General features: G+C 33.8%; 1 protein-coding gene across 1 annotated transcript in view; it reads right to left on the bottom strand.

Moving 5' to 3' along the window:
- The window catches only part of LOC125067301 (C3 and PZP-like alpha-2-macroglobulin domain-containing protein 8), a 229,109-nt gene that overhangs the window by 102,002 nt on the left and 99,859 nt on the right, over positions 1-27,248 (bottom strand). Inside the window, exon 3 of the mRNA XM_047675818.1 lies at positions 10,527-10,708. Coding sequence (XP_047531774.1) covers positions 10,527-10,708 — 182 coding nt within the window. The remainder of the gene's footprint in view (positions 1-10,526; positions 10,709-27,248) is intronic.

Here is a 27,248-nt window from a genome sequence, read left to right as displayed (position 1 = left end):
CTTTGTTCGGACTCACAAACAACCAGACTTTATTCAAAGGAATTTTCGCAGAACGCTTGGAACCATTGGACTGAGAGAGAAGTTTTCATGTTCCGACTAAAATAATAAAGAAATTATTAAAAGGAGGCTATAGAAAACGCACGCTGTATGGAGTATGCGTTTTATTTACATCCATGTATTGTTAGAGCTTCTTTTATGTTGATATAAATTTATTTTTGAGCTATTTAAATTTCGTGAATTCTATTTTATTTTATGCCCGCCGAGTAACTGTTTTGTACAAGTTATGAATCTACAAAATATATCAATAAAAACGCTCCAAAACTATAGAAAAAAAAAACATCGAAACAGTTATATTTTACGTTATTTTTTGTACCTTTTATTCGATTTGGAAATTCTGTGCTTATCAAATTGTTTGTCCAGGCTGATGTTCAGGCAAAACTACTGAGACTACAGTAGAGGTTACATTTGGCATAGGTATGTGTTTTTCAAAATAACAAACGGAAAATGGCAGGAGGAATACCTTTGTATGAATTACTCCTAATAACATTTTTTTTTTTTTTTCAATATTAATCCAGTCATCTTTAATAACGTTAATTCATAGTTAGTAATAATATTAACCTTATAAAGAGAAAATAAAAAAAAAAGAAACAAACCAACCCGTTAACGATGTCAACAGAATTCATATTTACCCGTTCGTGTCCAATGAACGTGTTCTAACAAGGAGATTTTCCTTTTGCAAGATCTAATTTTTCCGTTCCATCAGATGGAAGTCGCAGCTGACAGCCAGCGAACGGTTCGTTAGATACGCTGCAAAGCAAATCCGATTTCTTCGATGGAATTAGCAATTACTATGATCATTAGCACCCTGTCATGGAAATCTGAATTTGATATTTGTAGCGATTACGTCCTGTCGTGTAATTGAGAGCCGAGACAGCCCAGTGGATAGAACGCGTGCATCTTAACCGATGATTTCGGGTTCAAGCCCAGGCAAGCACCACTAAATTTTCATGTGCTAAATTTGAGTTTATAATTCATTTCGTGCGCGGCGGTGAAGGAAAACATCGTGAGGAAACCTGAATGTGCCTAATTCAACTAAATTCTGCCACATGTATATTCATCAACCCGCATTGGAGCAGCGTGGTGGAATATGCTCCATACCTTCTCCTCAAAGGGAGAGGAGGCCTTAGCCCAGCAGTGTGAAATTTACAGACTGTTAATGTAATATAAAATGTGTAATTGAGTTTTATCCTTATAATAAATTGTTGTGTTGTTATATTAAATAACGTTTGATTAAAATGTTTTAAAATTAATTAATTTTAAAAACAAAAATTATCTTGGTTTAATTATTTTTATGAAATTTTAAACTTTACAGTGCAATGGAGGATACTCTTTTATTCAATTTTTGTTTTCCTCTCAGTGTATATGAAATCGTGAAAACCCAGTTTTTAAAAAAATAAGCGGTAATATTCACCAGTAATGTAACAATCTAACATTCGATTTTGAGCATTCGTCTGAAACCGAGTCGGTTTTCTTTTACACTGAAATGCTCGATTCTTCTCTCCTTTCCTGATGTAATGTTACAATTTGTATCATTGCAGGTAGCGCACTGTTACACTCAGTTCTTTTTATTTACTTATGTAATGTTACAAATTGTACCAATAGAGGTTGCACATTGCTCAGTTACTATACACTATACTATATATACTAGTTATATATAAGGCCGCAGATCGAGTCTCGTCTCTTCTCGACCCAGGGCCCCGAAGTCCTGGGTTCGAACTCCAGTTCAGCAGTTAAAAATCTATTGGGTTTTTTTTATCGAATAATTCATCATAATAGCCTGGTGTGGTGTCTGGGAGTAGCAGCTTCCTAGCCTCAGAAAGTACGTAAAGCCGTTGGTCCTGCGCCTAAACTTTTTCCAGTCATGTCGAATTTGCCGTCGAATCGGAGAGGGAGGGAATAGACAGTTCGCCTGTGTTTGCAGACACACTTGTGTACTATAATATGTTCTGGGTAGTTAGGTCTATAGAGATTTGCCGCCTAAATCGGTCCAAACATGATGTATTGATAATAAGACTAAGAAGAATGAAATAATAAACCTTTTCTATTTATCCTACGAAGTTGATATTTCACAATATTTTGGGTCAAATATAGCCAAGAATAGCTCCAGGCGAAGAAACTCAACAATCAATAGCACAAACACGTTTTTGTATATTAAAGCTCGTTTTCGAAGATAATTTTTGATCTGAAATTTACAATGAAACGAAACCCGAACGCCTTAAAATATATATTTTTTAAATTTTAGTGTCCAATTAAATGTATCAATTAATTCCTTATATTACCTACATCTCTTTGTGGGATACCAACAAGGACGGCCGTTTAAATGAGCTACATTTAAAAGGATCCTGTCAGGATCCCACGTCGAAGCTAACGAGAAGAAATAGTCACGTCGTCGTAATACCGTCGTCGTGTTAAAGGTTAAATATTACATAAAATTCTCTAAATAGTATCAATACATTAAATTTTTAGTACAACAAAGGACTTTACTAAACCGATAACGGAAGATCAATTGGGGACAATTTTGCAATATTCACATCGATTCACAGTAATAGAACTGTTGGAATACAATTTCATGCACTTGGATGCAGACGTTCACCACATGTTTCCATTTGAAGATTGAGTTTTTGAATATACTTGGTACAAATAAGACACAAATTTGTATACGAGTATTGCTATCAGACAAATTGCGGATACATTCAATAAGAGACAGAGATATTGCGTTTTTGTTGCATTTAATTTTCTGCGTCTGTGCCTAATTCGTAATTAATTTATTTTCGCAGAATGATTTAACAGTATCTTTAAATCTTGTTTATTGTTCGATGAATACAATTCATAAGTAAAAAAAATATATATTTAATGATAAGATGTCAAAAATATAATATATGATTATAGTTATTCCATTTATTATAAAACGGGATGCGATGCGAAAAAAATACAAACGAAAAGAAGTTCATACATATATACATACACATTATTTTAAAAATACAGAATAAAATTAAAGATATATCATAATACAGTTAAAAAAATATCTGACAATAGAGTGAAAAAATCTATGAGATAAATCGGACGCAATCAGGCGTCAGTAAAGAAAATAAAACCTCCGCAGAACCTATAAATGTGTAAAAATCTGAGCAAAACTATTTTCATAATACAAAGAATCCTTTGTTATAATCTAGCGTCAGTCACAAGCGGTTGGCCAGCAAGAATAAACGAGGTCGGAACCCGTGTTTAAAAAGAGTGAAGATTCCTTTGGAAATCTTTTAAAAGGCACCAAATTTCAAATTGGCTGCTTATTATTCTTCGTACAGAGACGGGCGACATAAAATTTCCATGAGCACAAAGCAACGATATACCATATAATATTTTGTTCAGGGAACCTTTTGCATAGGAATCCGAAAAGATTGGCTTTGTTCGGACTCACAAACAACCAGACTTTATTCAAAGGAATTTTCGCAGAACGCTTGGAACCATTGGACTGAGAGAGAAGTTTTCATGTTCCGACTAAAATAATAAAGAAATTATTAAAAGGAGGCTATAGAAAACGCACGCTGTATGGAGTATGCGTTTTATTTACATCCATGTATTGTTAGAGCTTCTTTTATTTTGATATAAATTTATTTTTGAGCTATTTAAATTTCGTGAATTCTATTTTATTTTATGCCCGCCGAGTAACTGTTTTGTACAAGTTATGAATCTACAAAATATATCAATAAAAACGCTCCAAAACTATAGAAAAAAAAAACATCGAAACAGTTATATTTTACGTTATTTTTTGTACCTTTTATTCGATTTGGAAATTCTGTGCTTATCAAATTGTTTGTCCAGGCTGATGTTCAGGCAAAACTACTGAGACTACAGTAGAGGTTACATTTGGCATAGGTATGTGTTTTTCAAAATAACAAACGGAAAATGGCAGGAGGAATACCTTTGTATGAATTACTCCTAATAACATTTTTTTTTTTTTTTCAATATTAATCCAGTCATCTTTAATAACGTTAATTCATAGTTAGTAATAATATTAACCTTATAAAGAGAAAATAAAAAAAAAAGAAACAAACCAACCCGTTAACGATGTCAACAGAATTCATATTTACCCGTTCGTGTCCAATGAACGTGTTCTAACAAGGAGATTTTCCTTTTGCAAGATCTAATTTTTCCGTTCCATCAGATGGAAGTCGCAGCTGACAGCCAGCGAACGGTTCGTTAGATACGCTGCAAAGCAAATCCGATTTCTTCGATGGAATTAGCAATTACTATGATCATTAGCACCCTGTCATGGAAATCTGAATTTGATATTTGTAGCGATTACGTCCTGTCGTGTAATTGAGAGCCGAGACAGCCCAGTGGATAGAACGCGTGCATCTTAACCGATGATTTCGGGTTCAAGCCCAGGCAAGCACCACTAAATTTTCATGTGCTAAATTTGAGTTTATAATTCATTTCGTGCGCGGCGGTGAAGGAAAACATCGTGAGGAAACCTGAATGTGCCTAATTCAACTAAATTCTGCCACATGTATATTCATCAACCCGCATTGGAGCAGCGTGGTGGAATATGCTCCATACCTTCTCCTCAAAGGGAGAGGAGGCCTTAGCCCAGCAGTGTGAAATTTACAGACTGTTAATGTAATATAAAATGTGTAATTGAGTTTTATCCTTATAATAAATTGTTGTGTTGTTATATTAAATAACGTTTGATTAAAATGTTTTAAAATTAATTAATTTTAAAAACAAAAATTATCTTGGTTTAATTATTTTTATGAAATTTTAAACTTTACAGTGCAATGGAGGATACTCTTTTATTCAATTTTTGTTTTCCTCTCAGTGTATATGAAATCGTGAAAACCCAGTTTTTAAAAAAATAAGCGGTAATATTCACCAGTAATGTAACAATCTAACATTCGATTTTGAGCATTCGTCTGAAACCGAGTCGGTTTTCTTTTACACTGAAATGCTCGATTCTTCTCTCCTTTCCTGATGTAATGTTACAATTTGTATCATTGCAGGTAGCGCACTGTTACACTCAGTTCTTTTTATTTACTTATGTAATGTTACAAATTGTACCAATAGAGGTTGCACATTGCTCAGTTCATCTCACTTACGTGATGTTCGAATCTAAACTGTTACACTACTGGCAAATGCTCATAGTGTGGGCCCGCCCGAACCGAGATGGCCCAGTGGTTAGAATGCGTGCATCTTAACCGATGATTGCCGGTTGAAATCCAGGCCAGCACCACTGATTTTTCATGCGCTTCAGTCATGTCGTGCTCAGCGGTGAAGAAATCCTGCATGTGCCTAATTTCAACTAAATTCTGCCACATGTATATTCACCAACCCGCATTGGAGCAGCGTGGTGGAATATGCTCCATACCTTCTCCGCAAAGGGAGAGGAGGCCTTAGCCCAGAAGTGGTAAATTTACAGACTGTCACTAAGGCCCACCCTGAGATTTTATATGAATGCCGAGTGACAGTTACATAATAACTTAATCGCTAACGACCATATCAACTTTGTTCAGAGAGATTTAAGTTAAAATATTATTTTATTCTTTTTGACCTTATTGTATAAAGTCTTAGTCCTATTCTAATCCAAGTCTTATTCGGAATTATGACTGTGTTTCATTTACTGTATTTTCGTCTTTATTATAATTAATATATGATTCGTTTACCTTTCGATCAGTAACACAACAATACTAAGTATGTGATACCTTGGGTAGGTATGGATTTTGACAATCCTGCTGCCAATTTAATTGATATATATTATATTAAAGTTTATGTAACTCATTATTAATTAATAGTTCAACTGGGGCTTCTAGTTAGTATCGCTTCAATTAACGTGCAATCAGCCCTCAATGAATCGTTAAGACAAAATATTTGCGATACAGCATTGCTTTGAGCTATTAACACTGATTCACGACACGCTCGGCTGAACAAGAATTCTATCCTTTTAATCAAAATCGTCGCTCTAACGATGCTAACCACGAAAGGTAAATAACATTTGTATATGTTACCTAAGCTCGTTACTTATTGTTCAGGTAAGTTTAGGTAAATTTTTGATCAGCCAATCAAACAAATTGCAGACGTACGGACGCATATTAAATCGATGAATATTATCATGAGGTTTCATACTTTCTGGGAAGTAACGTATATTTTCTCTTGAATGAATCTGACTATTAGTAAGACCGAAATGTAAATAGTAGCCTTTGATATTTGCATGACATACATACAGACGCAGCGGGAACTTAAGATATGCCTTTAATGCAAATAATTTCGTAAGAGTTTTCATATATTTGGTTCAAAAATTATTATTTACCGACCGATGCAGGTGAAGTCTTAGATATAGTATTAGAAAAGTACGTGATATTAAAACTTACACAATCACGTATGCAGTATTGAACCAATAAAATAATATTCGTAAGTGAATTCGAATTGAATCGAGTGAAGCACAACCTTGTAACCCCTTCTTACGAAAATCATACGTACGAAGGAGCATCAAGCATTTTAGTAAATTTTGGACATTTAAAATTTACATGTAAAAGGAGTGCATAAAATTATTATATCTTAATAATATGCATTAGTAAAATCTAAAATATATAAAATAAAACATGACACACACGAAATTACTTTTCAAAAGTTCTGAAAAATGAAATATAATGAGTTTGAATGTACGTTTTAAAAGACTTACATGCATATTATATGCCATAAAAGAATATTATAATTTGATTTCATAAGATTTTACACAAACAAAACCATTCCTAAAAATACATTATTCTTTTAAATGGAGTCCTATTAAACTAATAGAACTTACAAAATAATCCAGTTTGCACTCTGCAGTAGGAGACAGGACATTATGATAGTATCTAGACTTTGATTAATGGACTTAAGGAGGATCGTACCATGTATCAACTGCATGTTGGAAGAAAACGAATGAGAATCGAGTTAAAAGGTAAGTCCAGAGCGATAAGTTAGAGCGAGTCGCAGTATTTCTTTATATTATGTCTGTCAAGTAATGAAATAAGGCACTTAACAAAAGTACTATTATAAACTTATTGTTACTATCTATTCCCGTATGACTTAGATGGTTTATTAGATAATGCTTGACGTATTTCAAAAATACTATGATTCCCATAATCTTAGAGTCAATCATCAATGACGACGCTGAATAAAACTTGTCGAGCGTTGAAACGCGACAAATAGCGTAAGGGGAAACCTGAATGGCAAAATATAGTAATATTTAATACAAATAAAAATATAATTGTTTTCTATTATAAGACTAAAGATTGTGTATGTTTGAATGCAAGGTGATAAGAGCAAGAAATATTTTTGACTATTATCCCGTTTAATGATATAAACAGCGTAACTACCATAAGTATATAAGAAAAACTATTTTGTCATGTATCAATCAATTGAATGGAATAGATAGATGGATAATCACAAATAATAAATACGCAAAATGTATTTAAAATTAGTCAAACGTTCAATACCAAGTTTGTCAAGAACCTCTGACTGAGTATGTTGTGGAAAATTATCGCAAAGCTGATAAGTCTGCTAGAGGAAACAGTATTATTAACTATAAGACGTATTTGTAATAAGACAAATTAGCAAAAGATATACAAAATACAGCTGAATGGATTTTATGGCTTGGTGAATTTCATAAATATTTTTGGTATAACACGGGTAAATAAATTTAGACACTAAGACTATAAGAGTTCATAATTGATTAAATGAAGCACTGTTTGGCCTTCGTCTAAACTCAGGTCATATCGGATTGTCTTAACACAGGGTCGTGAAAGTGTAGAAGTATCCTAAAAATTTGTCCTTCGCATTTGGCTAGTCTCCATTGTGAATAAACGCCATGACTTAAATCAGTCACACGGACATCATCAATTAACTTTTCAGGAACAAACCATCAATCTCAGAAAAATGGGAATATTTTTTATCGTACTTTGCTCTCAAACGGCGGTTTAACTTTAGAAAATAAAGAACATGCGAGGACACCGACTACAAAGGATTTTAAAACTAAGATGCATTAACGGAACCCGAATAAACTTCTAGCGCCTTTCTCCATGAATACTGAAATGGCTAAAGTTTTCTAGACAACGAAATGCCTTTATGATTCCCTTAGACGTCGTAAATTGATATTCTGAATATCTCCATTACCACACTGGATATATCCAGTGATGTATAATAGTTTTGACACATGACAGTATAACTTTTTCCATTTAAGTTTATTTTTACGTCTTGCTTATTTTAGGATTTTTATGTGCACGTGAGCCATAAACGTTTATAGGCATGACTTGAGAGATTTGAGTTAAGAAATGACTGAAAAAATTGTGATGTTAATCAATGTATAATAATTCTAACATCATAATGAACGTCAGAACCTCCCATTGTCGGAAGCAGACACCTTATAGTGGTAGGTGGTATGAGTTTTCAATCGTTTTAGTTTGAATAATACGTGAGAATTACAAGAGATCCATTGACGATCGCATATTGCTGGTGCGATACATTAACAGAACAATTATCCGTTTGCTTTCCTAAAAAAAATTAAAAAAAAGTCACGCTTGTTCCCAGATTGAAATTGTTAGTTTATTAAATTTTGATATGTATTCAAACGTTGGTACACCTTTGCAATCGCCATGTATCACTTAATTTTAAAGGGAATAGATACTCGGATCTATAATAATCATCAGAAGCATGATCTTGTGTATTTTTTTCGGCTTATTATAAATTAATTACTTTTCTTAAAAGATGATGGCCAAACTAAGGTCGTATGGCACAACAAACAAACAAATAAACCTTCAAACAATCGTAAATATATCCTGGTTCCGTCTAGAAACTTCCACGTCGATAATTCACAATACCGTTGGAAACACTTTTACGGAGCGCGCTTCTTGTGAACTTTATAACTCATGCAAAATAATTTCGTTAGAGTTTTCAGATATTTGGTTCAAGAAGTTTTATTTACCGACCAAGTTTCGGAGTGGGTGAAGTGGTAAAGAATAGTATTAGGAACGTACGTGATATTGAAACTTATGCAATATCTACATATATTTAACCAAAAATATCAGGAAATATTGTGTTAAGTGTAATCAGTTATATTATTATTATCAATATATAATCTTCATACAATAATGAATTACGTGTAAATTAAGCTGTACATACGTCAATACTCTTACTAAACGACTCATAAGAAGGATCAAAGTCACTCAAAGAGTAATGAGGGATATACTCGGAGTTTCCCTACGAAACCGAATCAGAAGTGAAGAAATCCGTAGACGTAACAAAATTACCGATATAACCCGAAGAATAGCCGAACTGAAGTGGCTGTGGGTGAGGCACATAGCTCGTGGAACAGACTGCCCTTGAGGTAAAAGAGTTCTCGTGTGGCAACTACGAAACGGAGAACACAGCGTGGGAAGACCCCTAAGGTGGACTGACTGTTTTGGTAAGGGTCGCGGGAAGCTGAATGCGAGTAGCGCAAGACCGGCTGTTGTAGATATTTTTGGAGGAGAAGGATGTCTTTCGATTGAAACGGCTATTGTAGAGATTTTTGGAGGAAACCTTTGTTCAGCATTGGACGTCGTCCAATTGAAATGAATTGAAATATTAATACAATAGTTTAGAATAGATTTCATATTATAAGCTCGCTTCCATAGGAACAAATTAACAAAATGTAGCTTAAAATTTAATTTAATCATATGAAATAACAATACAAATTCATATGAAAGAACCTATTTAATATATTTTAATTTGATTTGAATGATATATAAATATTTTTATAATTTCATATTGAAAATCTGTCAGAATTTATTAGGTATATTAAATTTTTATCTCTTCCTGGGGTTTTTACCTAGAGACCTATTCTGTAAGAACTATCTCGAAACTCACAGAACGTGAACATGACAATTATTATACCATTTAAAGGATACACGCATCAATACGACGTATCACCGTAAATCGATTGTGACATTTTTGTGAGATACGAATAAGTTCTAGAATAACACTGTAGCTGTGTAAACACTGTGATATTAATTAAATAATTTATTAGATATCTTATAGAGGAAGTTTTATTTAGTTAGCAAGTTAGTAAACTTGAACGTGGTGTGCATCTTACACATATTAATTTACAAGAACTAAACTCAAGTTTCCACTAAAATTTGACGCTAAAACAGTTGAACAGTAATTTTATGTCGAAAGTAGTTCATTAATTAAAATTAATCAATATATTAACATATCATTGGTTAATTTATTTTACACTTACAAATTTAAAGTTTCTTTTTTTCTTTGAACATTGTAAAGAATTTTGTAAAGCAACAGTAAATCAAAAGAAACTTTTTCCTCAATGGAACATTAACAGGCTTTATGTATAATAGGTCAGAGTATCCGATTATTGATAAAAAACAAATTTTAATCTTTAACCTAAATCTTCAGATAAAATAAGGAAAAATTTAAATACTCAAATTATTTCTTACCTGTTATCATTTGACTGGCCGTGGTCAACAGCTTAACATCATTATCAGCATCTTGAGTTTCCAGTCTGACTGTTACGTTCAGAGGATCCAAAGTTCCATCTTCAGCTCTGCCATGAAGAGTGACGAGGACAGCTGTTGTTTTTCCCGGGACAGCAACCTCCGGTGCCACCACTGAGAAGCCCCTGTGAACAAAATTATTTATTTATTAATGGTTTATAAACTCAACTAATGTTTCTCAATGACAACCCATTCTTGTTTGGCGATAACAATGTATGTTTATGACAATCATTAGTTTTTATTGGCCTCAAGTTCTAGCCTTTAGTATATTTTTTTCGAGTTATTCTATATGCTACGAATTAATTCAAAAATTTTCTTTGGTATTGCTTAACACGTTATGGGACAGTAAACGCTTATGGGCGTCATAATAACTTTACTTTGTAGTATGGTTTTGTTTGGGTAGGTACCACCCACACATCGGATATTCTACCGCCAACAGCGAGCTTAAATGGTGAGGAAGTCAGTGTAAGTACAGGCACATCTTCATCAACATCTTCGATTACAAAGTTGGATGTAACCACTTATAATCAGGTCCATTTGCACGTTCGCCGATATACATAATAAAAAAAAAATACTCTAACGTTACTCTCTTGTCTATAGTGTTCTCTGTTTAAAAATTATAAGAGCTAATAATAATAAAAACTTCCACGATATTTTTATCACTTCATACGTTACGCTACCCATATTACGCATAAATACAAACAAATTGCTAAGAAACGCATTAATTATTATAACAATGTATCATCATGATCACATAAAATATTTCCGAACGATAAAATATTTTGTTCATGTATTACACGAACGTTCAATAATAAGAAATCTAAGAAAAAAACTAGCAAACATTGAAATAAATAAGGGAACATTTGTTACTAGTAACACACTGCCAACAAAATGACTAACACGAAATATCAAACACACGAATATTGAAAAATCCACTTCAGACAGCTGCAATGCGACAAATAGTATGGACACGTTCAAATTATTGTATTTCCTTCATGTGTACGGAATACGGAATTTTGTTTGACATACTCTCGTGTTCCTTCGTTTAAACATACGAATAGTTCCTGAACGATTATTTAAAACAGTATCATTCGTTTAACAAAAACACTAACAGAATTGATAGAATTTAAATTCTTACGTTCTTTTTAAAGTATCTTGCTTCGTTACTTATAATTGGGAATCGGAAGAAAATTATTAAAAAAAAAAAAACATATCTTCTAGCGTTTTTTTTTGCTCGGATATGTTTTTTCAAACAGTATAATATGTAAGAACTTACTCGTGTAATATAAAACCCGTCTCCTTTACTTGTTTAAGTTATTATACTCAATGTTGCATAACACTTTCGGAAATTTCACGATCGTGCCTGCGGTGAACTTCCAAATGATCTTGCAGACTAGCTCTATAATTAATATAATTTTGACAGTCAATAATTAGGAGCTTCAGCTCTGTCTAATTAGGCAGGTAGACGTTATACGTAGATAGCTGATAATATTGAACGACCATTTCAAATACGGAATATATCTATTTAGTTGTGATTTTTAGAAACTTGATGTGATTATTTTGGATTTAATTTTGGTAATTTATCATAATAAAAACCAAAAGTTCTCATCATAATATTGCTAATAGTCAATTGGAATTTCAATAACGAAACAGTAGTCTGTCTGGGTCATCAGTGTAGCTTCAGGTACGAGGTAGATAGATAGATAGATAGATAATATACTTTATTGTACACCGAAACAATACATAGCGAGGTACATAGCGTCTTGGGGAGATGGTGCATTGACGATCTAAGGAATGGTTAATATTTCTTACAGGACCAATATTTTTGGCTGGTGACCACATACCATCAGTAACATTTTATCTGTGAAGCAATACTAAAGAAGAAGAGAAGAAGCGCCAGAAAGTTAAGGAAGAAGAAATTTTCAGCGCAAGTTATAAATAATGACATAACAAAGAGACAGAAGAAAAAAACTATTTAAAGAATAAAAGCATCAAATGTTATATAAGTGTAGTAAAACGTCTCAGTAAATAAAAATATAATGTGATATCCAAAGCGTTACGTATCATTTAATGTCCAATCACTTAATAAATTCGCAAGAGACTGATTCGAAATAAACGAATTTTAGTCAATGTAACTAAATTACACCTTAGTTTATTGACATTAATTATATTCCATAGAGTAAACATTTCGATGGTTGCAAATGGAAATGGTTATCGTTTGTTTGTGTTTAAAGTGCTTTTAAAATAATTACAATTTATAAATAACGTCCATTCTAACATGTCCCGAGTGTCATTTCATCGGCATGTTTAAACAGTCGTAATTTCATTAGACAACATATGAAATTAAACATGCAGACCTTGTATAGGTCCTACGATATATACCCCGGGAATCCCTCCTAGGAATTGGAGGCCCGCATAGGGCGTCAAGGCGTCACGCTAGCATGCGAATGCGATCCCGTGGCGCCCACCGATGAGACGGAGAGGGTACCGCTGGTTTTTTAGTGGGTATTCCGGTGTGCCGCTAACATCTTGGGCACCGGCGAATCCCACATACCGCGTAACGCGTTTTTCCAGCGAAAAAAAAAAAGGTCCTACGATATACCAGATATATATGAGATCTGATTGGATAATAGGATCACATTATCTATGGTTATAAATAATATGTGTTTTTTTTAATGCCATAGTAAATAATCTACCGAACCCATATAAGCTTGTACCAAATGGTGCAATACTTTATAGAGAAGGTTTAGGTAAATAATATCTATATAAATAATTTCGTATAGGTCTACGATAGACCCGATCGAAACCTATCCACACTTATACATTTAAAAAATAATGTAATGTTGTCTTAGATTTTCGCGATTATTACACATTGAAATATAAAAATTCGTGGTCACGAACACTGCAAAGTGCTCGAAACGTCGGGATGTTAAAATAATTAATATACGCGATTAAATCCGTTAAAAACTAGTTTTATTTCAATGTAAAAAATAATGATTTTTTAGTCGACAATATATATCCGTAAAATTCGTAAAGTCGAGATATTTCGATATATAATCCATAAAATGCAATGACATGTCTGTTCAACGGGCGGCCATGTTTGACGTTTACGGGTGCGTTCAGAAAGTGCGTGCAAATAATAATTTCGTGCAGGGGTACGGTAGAATCATTGGAAACTTATCCACAATAAATATAAAAATGAATTTCGATTCAATAACATATATAAAAATTCGGATTGTTTGATATTTCCTGAAATAAAATCACGTTGAGTGATATCACCTGGCAACCATTACACATATATTGTCTATGCTACGTTAAGAACCTTCATACTATCAAAAAACGTATAAGTATGACATTAAAAGATGATTATACCTAATATAAAAATATACCTAGATGTTTGATAATCACAACGTTTATGAAAAAGTTATACGTTATATGAAAAGTGAATGATTGAATTACATCCTCCATACGAACAAACAAATTTTATCTTATTATATTACTTTTTTTTGCTAAACAAAAATACACTTAAATATTATTATATTATTGTTTATTATAGAAAAGTCAAATATGTACTTAAAATGTTTTCAAATTAATCAATCACGGGTAAATTGATGATTTATCAATCATGTCGCCATATAATAGATTGAAAGGATAAAATATTGTAAATAAAAGAGCTATTAATGTTACCTTAGTAATTAGTAGCCTTTAGGTATTCCGTCATGAAAACTAATAAAGTTAAGCACGTGTTTAGATAGAGATAAAATTGTACCATATGTATAAATCCCCTACGAATGTTCAACTTACAACCCTCATCAAATGGAGACATTATGGGGCTATTTGTCTTGTGAATGATGTTTTAGGATTACACGGTGAAACAGATAAGCCGTATAGTTTTTTCAATTTCTATATTTGTATTCCAGATACGTGGTTATAATATGAATCATTGTTAGTTCCTTTTTTACATTTGTAATTGTTTAACATAATATCGGAATCGCGTTATAATGACGTATTTGCTAACATTTAATATTACAGTAAAGTTTAATTTTACTTAGTGGTAGGGCTGTACAAGCCCATCTGGGTAGGTACCACGTACGCGTCAGATATTCTATCGCTAAATAGCAGTACTCAATATTATTGTGTTCCAGTTTGAAGACTGAGTGAGCCAGTATATACAGGCACAAGGAGATAACATATTAGTTCCCAAAGTCGATGGCGCATTGGCTATGTAAGGAATGGTTAATATTTCTTATAGCGCCATTCTCTGTGGGCGGTGGTGACCAATTACCATCAGGTGGAAATTCCCTCGTCCGCCTACCTATATCTTAAAATATATACATCGCATTAGCGTAGATGATAAAAATACTTTGGAATTTTTATTTATTGATTGATACGCACACTATATATTTTAAATTTAATGGCATTTAATTTGCGTACCTTTGTCACTCAATTACTTGGAAAAAGTAACTACTGAGTCTGTCGACAATATTTTTGTTTCATTCGCGTACAAAAAACAGATAACTTTCAGTTTATATCGACTATCTGTTTATTTTCGTGTTTAATGCTATTTTAAAATAAATTTCACTTGAAAAACTAAAAAAGGCAAAGCATGGCCTACTGCATCTCCATAGTCGAGTAAAAATAGAACTTCAGCTAACTATCGCATGCTGTAGGAATACCTTGAACAATTTATAGTAGCGCATAGAACTAGATTGGAAAGAATTCCGGGTTTATTGCGGAATTAATCGAAGTGATTGATACAATGGCCACATTCATTCCAAACCACTTCGGTACTTTCGGAAAATAAAGTCTTTTACAACTCCCAGATGAATCCATTTCCTCGAAACAAATGCGTTTCCATTCGTTGAATAAATAATCACAATTATATCCGGTTGAGAACCGGATATAATTAAGAGAATCGGTAGTGTACTAAATGTATGTTAAATACATCACAAGGCTCGGTAATTCTAAATAACTTGTTTCTTACTAACAGTATTTAAAACGGGATATTTACCATGTTTTTTTATTTGGTGGAGCTCGATATTTCGACATTATCTACGAATGTCTTATTCACGAGACTGACGTTTGCGGGTAGATGTTGACGGCATTAGAAGTGTCCATATCGGACTACCTCCTTTCTCGTACGTTTGCTGCGTAAACACTGGTTACCACTACCACTGTCACTTTCACCCAAAGTGAAATACATTCGTAGATAATGTCGAAATATCGTTGAAATTAGACACATGCAGGTTTCTTCACGATGTTTTCCTTCACCGCCGAGCACGAGATGTATAATAAACACAAATTAAGCACATGGAAATTCAGTGGTGCCTGCCTGGGTTTGAACCCGAAATCATCGGTTAAGATGCACACGTTCTAACCACTGGGCCATCTCGGCTCAAATGAATTGTGTTTTATAAATAAAGACAATATATATATTAACCAAGAACTGTTTTTAGCGCCTAATGAGGCCAAGATATAAGGCAATAGTATGGAATATTTAAGTCTAAGGTTTATTTATATCTAAACCTTCTTCGATTGAAATAATCTATAATCCTATAACTTATTTTTAATAGACAGTTATTTTTTATTACAACATCATAAATCTAGTATTTTCTTCGTAACAAAATTTGACATTATATTATTTTCTTGGAAATTATCGGTAAAATTAAATGAAGCTTTAAGTGAATTTACGGGTATCTTGTACAGATTTGAATCCATGAATTTGTGTCGACTCATTCTATTATGTCAGTAAATCGATTTCAATTATAACAAAATGATTCCTAACAATTTATTTTATTGATTTCATCAATTCTCTTGGTTTTGTATCTTATATCCTCTGAAATTTCGTTTTATTTTATGTAATATTTGATGTAAAGATTCCCTTGACGTCAAATCCGACTTGATCCCGGCTCAAAATAAGTACCTACATTTGTAATTCGTAAAGGTCTAATGGCGTTATAAAAAAGGGTTAGAATTATTCCTCTTTATTCTTTAATTCGTAAAATTTATATGTAAAGTTATGCTAACTTTAGCTTTTGTTAATAATAATTATATATTTTATTTATTTATTCATTTTAAGATACCAAATAAGAAGGTCTTAGACAACATTATTGGTTGGATAGCTGAGTCAATATAAATTTAAATGTTGTGTATAACACATGGATACAATAACAAATTTGATTGCTACCATTATAACTAATCAAATTAAAATATACTTTATTTAAGTAGGCTTTTAGAAGCACTTATGAATCAGAACGTCTTAACCGTGAAGGCAAGGAACTCAGTAGTTACTCTTTTCCAACATTTGAGATACCGTTGTGTTAGTTTAATACAATTAATAATGTGTATATTCTGTCTCAATGTCGACATTTTTAATTGCCCTGAGTATTTCATACATCATAAACGTAATATTACGTTTCAGTATATTACAAGCCTCCAAAATTAAAAAAAAATTATACGTAATATATATAATTTTAACTTTAGAATAAGTCAGAGTGGTAAAAATAATTCTTTTTTTTTAATTATTGTTATTTGATGGTTAGTGTAATTTATAAATGCGATCTTTGTATGATCTTATTTTATCATTTTTATTTTATTTATATTTTACTGAACTCTTGACGAAACCGAGGCAGGTCAGGTTCACTCTATATTTATTCCCATGGTTAAAACGATGACGCTAATCCGACAAACGAGAGAAAGTTCAGACGCAGCAGTGCGATGTCACTCGTCAAATCTTAACAACCAACTTACCTTGATACGCCATTTTGATCCTTGCACCTTATAAGTTTTATGACGCATATAACATTGTGACATTTGCGCTTGTGTTTCACGCTGAGTTACGAGTTTTGTTTTACTGAATAAATCTACAGTACTAACAAGTTTACGTCGCTTCTCGAAACACGGAAGTGTACTTAAACATTGCAAATATCCAAAATAAGGAACGCTATTAAAAACTGAATGTGACCGAAAATTTTAGTCGTGTTATACGGTATTATTAAAAAAAAAAAAATTATTCATTAACTAATATTTTATTATAATTATCAATTAAAATATTTAAAATAATTCGTTCGTTTATTATAACGCAAACAAAACTATTTCATTTTTGTTATTCAGTAAATATGTCACTAAAATATATACACACCGCTTGTTCTAGAATCTATTGGCAACATCCCCGTTGTATTGAAACTATTTACAACATTTTATTTAAAGTTTTCGTAACATGAAACAAAGCTTACATTTACGGAAACATCGAAGATTTTCAATGATCGATCACAAGTGCCTCCACGTCTAGTACAAAGCATATATTTACGAAGTAAGAAAAATGAAAACGCATTGTACTAAAAAGATTTTTAAAATTATTTGATTTATTAAACAATTAAATGAACAGAAACAACCTATATTAACCTTTTTATTATAAATAATCTGTCGGTTCTCGGTTATCGGTTGAAACCGTGATGAATGGAGCTAAAGATACATGAAGAAATCATATTTGTACAAGATCTTATCCAGGGTCACGTCTATCTGACGACACCCTCGTCACGGCGACTGGGCGGGACTTTCGGGAGGCGTAACGCCTCGCCGAGGTCGGAACGGCTCTCACCGTGGACCGTATGGGAATGCTGGGCTTGAGGGTCTCCATATCCAAAACGGAGGCCCTCCTGTTCCACGGTCCACGGCAAGGACCCCCACGAGGGGCGAGTATCACCGTCCGGGGGACGGTGATCAAGGTGCAGGCCCAGATGAAGTATCTGGGCCTCATCCTGGACGGTCGATGGAGCTTCGGGCAGCATTTTGTCCATCTCGGCCCGAGGCTCATCAACGCCGCCGCCGCTCTCGGCCGCCTCCTTCCGAATGTGGGGGGGCCGGGATCGCTATGCCGGCGTCTATATTCCGGCGTAGTGAGGTCGATGGTATGTACGGTGCCCCGATCTGGGTCGACGCCCTCACCGCTGACAACCGGGCCCTGCTGCGTAAGCCGCAGAGGGTCATAGCGGTGAGAGGCATCAGAGGGTACCGTACGGTGTCGTGGGCTGCTGCGACACTTCTCGCGGGCGATCCACCCTGGGAGCTCCAGGCGGAGGTGCTCGCGGAAGTGTACCGGTTCCGGGTCGAGGCGAGGAACCGCGGCGACCGTCCAGGGTCGGCGGAGGTCGGGCGGATCAGGGCTCTAGCCCAGCGAGCCCTGATCGCCCGATGGCAGGAGGATCTGGGGTCACCCATGGCGGGCCTGGCGACAGTGGAGGCGATCCGGCCCCACTTGAGTCGCTGGGTCGAGAGGAAGAAGGGCACACTCACCTTCAGGATGACGCAGGTACTTACCGGGCACGGATGCTTCGGTAAGTACCTGCACGGGATAGCGCGGCGGGAGGTGTCACCCTCCTGCCACGAGTGTGGTGCGCCAGTCGACACGGCGCACCACACCCTGAGTGAGTGTGCTGCGTGGGGGCCCCAGAGGCACACCCTTGCGGCGACTATGGGCGGAGACCTCTCGCTGCCGAGCATCGTCAACGAAATGCTCGGTAGTGAGACGTGTTGGTCGGAGATGCGCTCCTTCTGCGAAAACGTGATGTCGCAGAAGGAAGCCGCGGAGCGGGAGCGGGAAGAGGATGCCGCTGCAGACCCGCTCCGCCGAAGACGACCGGGGAGGAGGAAGAGGCGCTACGCGCACCTTCTCCCCCCGCCTCAATAGGCGTCGCAGGGACTAGGGGGGGTCTCAGTACCCCGAGAACCCCCCCTAGGTGTTGGAGGCCCGCATAGGCGGGCCGACCGTCAGGGCGTCACGGTAGCATGCGCAAGCGATCCCGTGGCGCCCGCCGAAAGACGGAGAGGGTACCGCTGGTTTTTTAGTGGGTAAACCCGGCGTACCTGGGCGCACTCGGCGTCCAGGGCTCCGGGGAGTCCCACACACCCCCCCACCTTCCATCACGTGGGGGAAGCGCGTAACGCGTTTTTCCAGCGAGAGAAAAAAAAAAAAAAAAAGGGTCACGTCTATCAATAAGTTACGGAAACCACGAATATACTGATGCACTAAGCTGATGGAAGCTTCCCAGCGACCACCTCACGAATTTCCCGAATTGGCCGAGTTCCCCGTATTAGCCCCATTGGTTTAATTTCAATTTTTATTAATGGTAACATTATTTTAATCACTCTTTATTCCCACTTCGAGTAAAGCAGTCGTTAGTTATAAGACAATTATTGTAATAATAAATAATTGATAATTGTTCGGTTTTTTTCTCCTGACCGCTGCAAACGTAACTATTTTAATAAAACCAATCATTAACCTTCTTGCAAAAAATAAAAGAACTTAACGTAATGGTAAAATAAAGTCACGATGTCTTATCATGTAAGTTATGCGTTGATGTTTATATATTATTCAGAGTTACAGAGTCCGCAACTGATATATTTTTTAAATTTCTTGATACATAAAAACACGCGTTTTTTTATTAATAATAGATTCCGGCTGTGGCATCAACAGCGTGTGAGCTAGAAAAGTTATACCAGATAAAAAGTTATTTGTATATAATAATATTAAATATCACCAATAAGTGACTGCAGTTATTCACGCAATAAATCCTTTACATGTCTAAATATACCTCTCACTCCAAAGCCTCATTCGAGTATGAATCGGATTAGCTTGGTCATCGAAAATTTCCGATATCGCCTGAGGAAAATGACCTATTTTCACCATCGTTACGTACTTCATACGTACTTACGGCAGCGGAGAGCCAGAAAAGTGTATCGTGACATGACTTAATTTTGTCGTTCAATATTCGAAGAGTTGTGTAGTTCAATACACATTCGAGCGTGGGTTGCTCGGATAAGACGAGATAGATGAATATTTTTAGACCTTATTAATCCCGGAGCAACTTACGGATTATCCGTTTCATAAATATATAAATATTATGAAGCTGAATAGTTTGTTTATTTGCGTAAATCTCAGGACTGGTAGCTGTGTGATAGCTAGCTAGCCTGTTTATTAAGAATGGTTTTAGATTAAATAGTATCACGATATGACCCATGTGGGCGGAGCAGTATCGTTTAATGTGGACGAAACCGCACGGAGTTGCTAGTATTTCTAGTATCTATAAACAGCATATCATCGATAAAATTACGTTATTATTATATTTCTGTAGCTGTGGCTGTAAGTCGGAACACCTTTGCACGTTATTTTTTTTGTCATCGAGATATATGTAAAAGAATTAATAACCAATAAATGAACTTTAAATTTAGAATTTATTTTCTCATAAAATAAATTCGAAATTTGAAAATCATATAAAATGTTAAGAAAACAAAATTTAAATTCTTCTCCTTATCGGGCTTTGCGCGTGTCGTAGTCTCCCGCTTAACCTATGTTTTAAAGTGCTTGTAGAGCAAAACTCTTTGTACAATGGTTCTACTTTGTAAGCGATCTTGGTACCGTATGAGAGGAATTTTTTATAGAAACTCATACAATCTTTAGATATGATTTTAAATCATATCTAAAGATCGTCATAATCCGAAATTGGTTTTATAGAATAAAAAAATCTATAGTGGACGAACCAATTAATTTTAAAACAGTAGATAACAATGCATGATTAGAATTTGAATTTAATGCAATTCTTCGATTTTATAACTTATTCTGAAAATAATTATTATAAGTCATTACTATAATTGTCACTAACAAGTAGAGAAATAGTTTAGGAAGTCGGGATTGAACATGGGATATTTGTATTCCTAGAATTGAGTCATGATAATAAAATAAATAATAAATATTGGACAACATCACATACATTACTCTGATCCCAATTTAAGTAGCTAAAGCACTTGTGCTATGGTAAATCAGAAGTAACGACGGTACCACAAACACCCAGGCCCAAGACAACATAGAAAACTAATGAGCTTTATCTACATCGACTCGGCTGTGAATCGGGGCCTCGGAGTGGTGTACACATGAAAAGGAGGTCGTCAAATGATCATCCAGTAGTGTTGGAAAAGATGCGAATCTCAACCAATGAGTTCGGTTATGAACCCAAGCAATTTTGAACTTGGAATCATCGTTGAAGGATGAGGAAACCGGAATGAAACGGATTATAATTTTCCATTGGTACCCAACTCGCATTGGTGCAACGTGCTGGAATAAGCTATAGACTTCTCCGTGGATAAGGACGATAAGGGGTCGAGCACGAGGTGAATTATAAACAAAAATTAAGGACAATAAAATTCAGGTTCTTGCCTGAGTTTGAACAATCATCGGTTAAGATAAGCGTTCTAACCACTGGGTCACCTCGAGTCACTTACTCACTGGAAAAAGTTTCTAATAATAAACTGAATTGATTAAAAATTTAACGGACCATGAAAATATATTAAAAGTTGTTATTATTTCGTTGGTTCTTCTTGTTTTTGTTCCTGTTCGGAAACTATTTACCGAATTATTCACCCGATTGAGTTGTAACTTTGTATAGTTTTTGGGGCACATCCGTGAAATTTTCTTGTGCAACATTATTGACATAACTTGGCATAAACTTTGACCTTAACATATTATAAATATGAGCAAATGCGTATTTGGCTTAAACATAATGTAAGACGCGTGTGTTACAAGAAAAGAGAATAACCATTTTAATGTATTGTAATTCACAAATGTGTGTATTGTTTCGTTTGTTTTATCCCTATTATTTAGCTTGAAGCCCTAAAATTGAGGATATAATCTGATAATAAAAAGGACAACCAAAAATACTTCAGATAGTTAATTGTTTTTAAAATAATCTATATTTTGCGACACAATCTGATGAAGGCGTTCCTCTTTAATAACTGTGTCATCGAAATGGCAGAACAATTTGGTTATATTGAACATTTGTAAAATATTTGTAAATATGTGAGACGTACACATGGAAATCATACTAATATTTCTACTCGGTCAACTTTTTCCATACCGAGAGAACAATTTAATCAGAGAAATATCATACAATAAATAACCTTTATAATCAAAATAATTCCTACTATCCCACATCACATCTACTAAACCACAATTCCACATACAATATACGTTTTAACTGTTCTATTCTTATAGCAAGCACGTAGAGACCACGTGACCTCGTCCGTTCGTGTTCCGTACAGCCCCTACGATACCGCAAATGTACGCTAATGGTAATAAGGATTGGATTCCGAACGATTATTACTTTAAATATCCCTTAATACTTGTTACTGAACCGATTAATTTGATGTTTCCGAACCGATATATTTAAACTAAATATTCATTTCCGTTCAGAAACTTCGATTACTTCAATTAGTTACGTATTATTGTCGGGACATTAATTGCTATCAAGGGTTCCCTATTAATGACTGTAGTTTGTTATATAATGTACTTAAGAAAGTTAGACTTTGTGTTATTAAATAAATTATTTTTTCTCGCAGCTAACATTGATTACATCGAAAATGTCTACCAGTTGAGTTTTAACCCATGATTATTTTTATCTATGGTTATCAAGAAAAGATACAAACTAAAGTTAAATGTATAGTAGTGGTACTTAATGTATATTAGATGTTATTATACATCGAGGTGTCGATTTGTTTCTTTTTATTAATTGCGAATTTAATGAAAATAAAAAAAATAGAATAAATTAAATTAAAAAGAACTTAAATATATAAATATAATGTATTTTAGGTATAAGAATTAAAATTCGCAATCAGTGAAGACAAACAACAACGAAACAAAATAAATTATAAAACATATTCTAAAAATGGCGTGGAGTTACTTAATATTTAAAAAAAAAAAATCGTAATAATACAAACGAGTTTCATATATAGGTATGTAATATCCTGTGTATCATCACAAATCTTAATAATTAGATGAGAAATAGTACATAAAGTAGTTTTATTTTTATTTCAGACAAAGTAAATATGTACTTGACAAAATTTCTAGTGCAAAACTATATTAAGACAATATCCAAATAGTAGGTACAGTATTATGAACTTCATTTTGCAGTTATCGGCTGCAAAAAGGTTTTATATACCATGTTTGAGCGACACGACTTTTTGTCACTTGTCCATGTAACACAAAAAAAACTTTAAGGTTATAATAACGCACAATCTTTTAGAATTTTATAATTATTTATCCGCCGTCACGGCCCAGCTTTATCCGAAGAATCTTTCCTTAAGAAACCCCTCAGGCTGTCCATAGAAACTGTACAGCGGCTGAATACTTGCCTGCGGCTCATTACGTCTTAATAAATTATTCATGTATAGTCCCCCCTGAGCCGAGTGACCCGGAGGTTTAGTAGCTTTTATTGACTTCACTTTGACGTCATATCTCTTTTCCGGTACGTATAAATAAATTGTCTCTTCAGCTTCTTTTATTAATTGTCACGTGATTGAGGTAGAATTAATATGGACATAATGAACGGCTTAGTTCTTGGATTTTGTTTTAAGTAATTGATAATTGTATTACAAAGATATAGTAGGTACATAATGGATGAGCAAGTACATAAAATTGTAAGTGTTAATTTGAGTAACAATATTTTTAATTAGCAAAACAAAATATAATAAAAATCAATATTATATTTAATATTATAATCAATTGAATTTTTGATAACCGTTTTATATAAATAAAATAAAAATATGTATGTTTAATAATAATGTCACACAAATAATAAAAAAACAGATAAAAAAAATTAAGAATACAATTTATCAATATTATAATGAGAATTTTAAAGGTCAATAGGTTAATAGTCAATAGATATAATAGCATATGTGTCATTATAAGGATTCCTTAAAACATACATACACATATACAGTGACAAAATTAATAATAAATAATTGATATAAGTACACAATGATAAATAATTATATTTAAGCACGCCAATAATATATTAAAAAAATAAAAAAGGTATCTCTGTGCACGTATTATGCAACCGCTGAAAGAGATTTTGTGCAATTCGGTATGAGAGCTTACAGCGTAAGCCCTATACAAACAATTACATCAGCACATTTTCAATAATATGCCTAGAATAATTTTAATTCCGTGAAGTGAAATGGTTTCCATTGATAGTTCAATAGCCGTAGCAGAACAGATACAATATACATTTCCCAACAGAGTATGTAAAAAATAGACAACTCATATCAAATTTAATAGTTTCTCAAAATATTTGTAGAAGTTTGAAGAAAGAAAACTTCGATGACGAATGAAAAGAAAATGAAAAATACGGCGTATCTGAATATCTAAAGTCAATTACGTAAAATAGCTCGAATAATATTTCAAGAAAATTTAATAGTTTCCAGGGTAATATAAAAACACTGTAAAGTAAAATATAAAAATGTAAAAAAATATATTAATGAATGATAAAATAATCTTCGATATAATTCTTCAATCTGAAAGACTTTTAGTTATTTAAGTACGTAAAGTAGACCGATTAGGTAAGTAGGACCGATTTTGATGTTATATTTTTTTTTGTGTATGTTTGAGTTGTTTTTTATTTACATTACATTACATTACATTACATTACATTACATTAACAGCCTGTAAATTTCCTACTGGTGGGCTAAGGTCTCCTCTCCCTTTGAGGAGAAGGTTTGGAACATATTCCACAACGCTGCTCCAATGCGGGTTGGTGGAATACACATGTGGCAGAACTTCGTTGAAATTAGACACATGCAGGTTTCCCCACGGTGTTTCCCTTCACCGCCGAGCACGAGATGAATTATAAACACAAATTAAGCACATGAAAATTCAATGGTGCCTGCCTGGGTTTGAATCCGAAATAATCGGTTAAGATGCACGCGTTCTAACCACTTATATGTTTAAATTGAATCCAGTAGGTAGCGCTGAGATCTGAAACTCAGGATTTTTTTGGAGCTAGTAATTTTTATGAATTATCAAATGTATAATATAGATTAAAATCTTCCTTCTTACCTCTTTAATAAAAAATAACAGCATGAAAAGGTTTTGGACCTAAACAAAGACTTCGTTCACTGTTAAAAGGACGGCTTAGTGCTTATTCAACTACACAGCTCCGCTCACTGCTAAGTACGAGGTGAATTATAATCACAAGTAATCTCCAATACCAACGAGCGAGCTTAATTTACGACCCACATGTTGTAGCACGTTATTGAATGCCTAGTTGGTATAGCTGTTAGCTTATAAGGCCACTGACCTCGAGGTTCTCGGCTCAAATCTTGAGTCGTTAAGATAAAAAGTTATTGAGTTTATCTATTAAAAAACCGTAGCATTCCCGTGCCTCGGAAAACGCGTAATGCTATTTTTAGTGCGTCTGATCTATTTAATAATAATAAGAGTGAGCGAATAGACAGCCCATGTATCAAATAGAGTGTTTGTGCACACATAATAATTATATCCTGTGCAGTCGGCTTGTCGAAGGACATCATATTATCTCGGTTCCCAGACCATACTGTATGTTATTTTAATTTTTTATTTTCGGGAAACATACGGCATTATAATACACAAACATTTGATACAAAGATAAGTCTTCCATAAGCCAACAAAGTTTCCACTGTTACATTAATACATGGAGTGAATCTAATAATAATAAGTAATTAATAGATAATTTAATCAAAGTATAAAATTAGTAACAAAATTAAAACAGAGAATATTAATGAGAAATAGAATTTTTTCAAGGCTCTTAAGAACTTAAACGGATTTACGTTAAAGGCATTAACAATATTATGGTTTTATTTTTAAAGTAAATTTCAAAAATAACTCTGATTTTTCTTTCCATCCAGAGCACTGTGAACTGCAAATCGACACATATTTTTCCATTCGGCATTTTGTGCATTTAACTTGAATTTAGTCCAGGAAATTTTTCACTATCGGTATTCGACGTACCTACGCAAAATCGGGACAAAGCTCCATATCGAGGGCGTGACATATGTGATATAGATTTTGCTAAGGCGATTTAAATATAGAATATAAATTTTTAACGTGTAAATTTCCTTAATTATTTTTCCAAATCATGATAATAATCTCTTCATATTTTCTTATGATTTGTCATGTCATAAGATTAAATTGAATTTAAAACTAACAATACAATGAAAAGTACATTATATTCAGAAGTAAAGCAATTCTTGTTAAGTTCATATTTATGTGTCTATTTCTGAAATAAATTGATGATGAATGAATGAATGAATGAATTCATATTTTCTACTACCGATTTTTTTTTAATTTAGAAACATGATTTTTTTTTATATATAATATTCAATTTTTTAATACGCTAAAGCTAAATTTGACGTGACTAAGCAAAATATTGATTCATTTATATATATATATGTAAGCTTTGTGATTACATTTGAGTGTTGGCAGTTGAGTCGAAGGAGGCCGTCTCAGTAAAAAACAATATAATATTTTTTTAATGACATAAGAAGTGTCAATTAATTTAAATATTTATTTAAAACGTAGTGATAAACGTTTTTTTTTTATTAATTAGTATTTTAGTTCAGTTAAGAGTGGAAAGGACAATTCCAGTTCTCTTTAAGGAAATAAATAAAGCATGAACATTGCAATTGTCGATTCTCTATTTTTTAGGTTTGTATTAGTTTAATCATTTGTATTGTAAAATTTATTTGTTATTAACAAAATTAAACTCTATTTTTTAGATGAATCAAATTGTTTAATGCTTGAAAAACCCACGACCTTATAAATCGACAATTTAGTTACATGTAAAAAAAGGAAATATTTTC

This window comes from Vanessa atalanta, chromosome 11 (genome assembly GCF_905147765.1).
Source record: "Vanessa atalanta chromosome 11, ilVanAtal1.2, whole genome shotgun sequence".
NCBI classification, from domain to species: domain Eukaryota; kingdom Metazoa; phylum Arthropoda; class Insecta; order Lepidoptera; family Nymphalidae; genus Vanessa; species Vanessa atalanta.
Note: the sequence above shows the minus strand (reverse complement) of the source record. Positions and strands in the feature narration are given on the sequence as shown.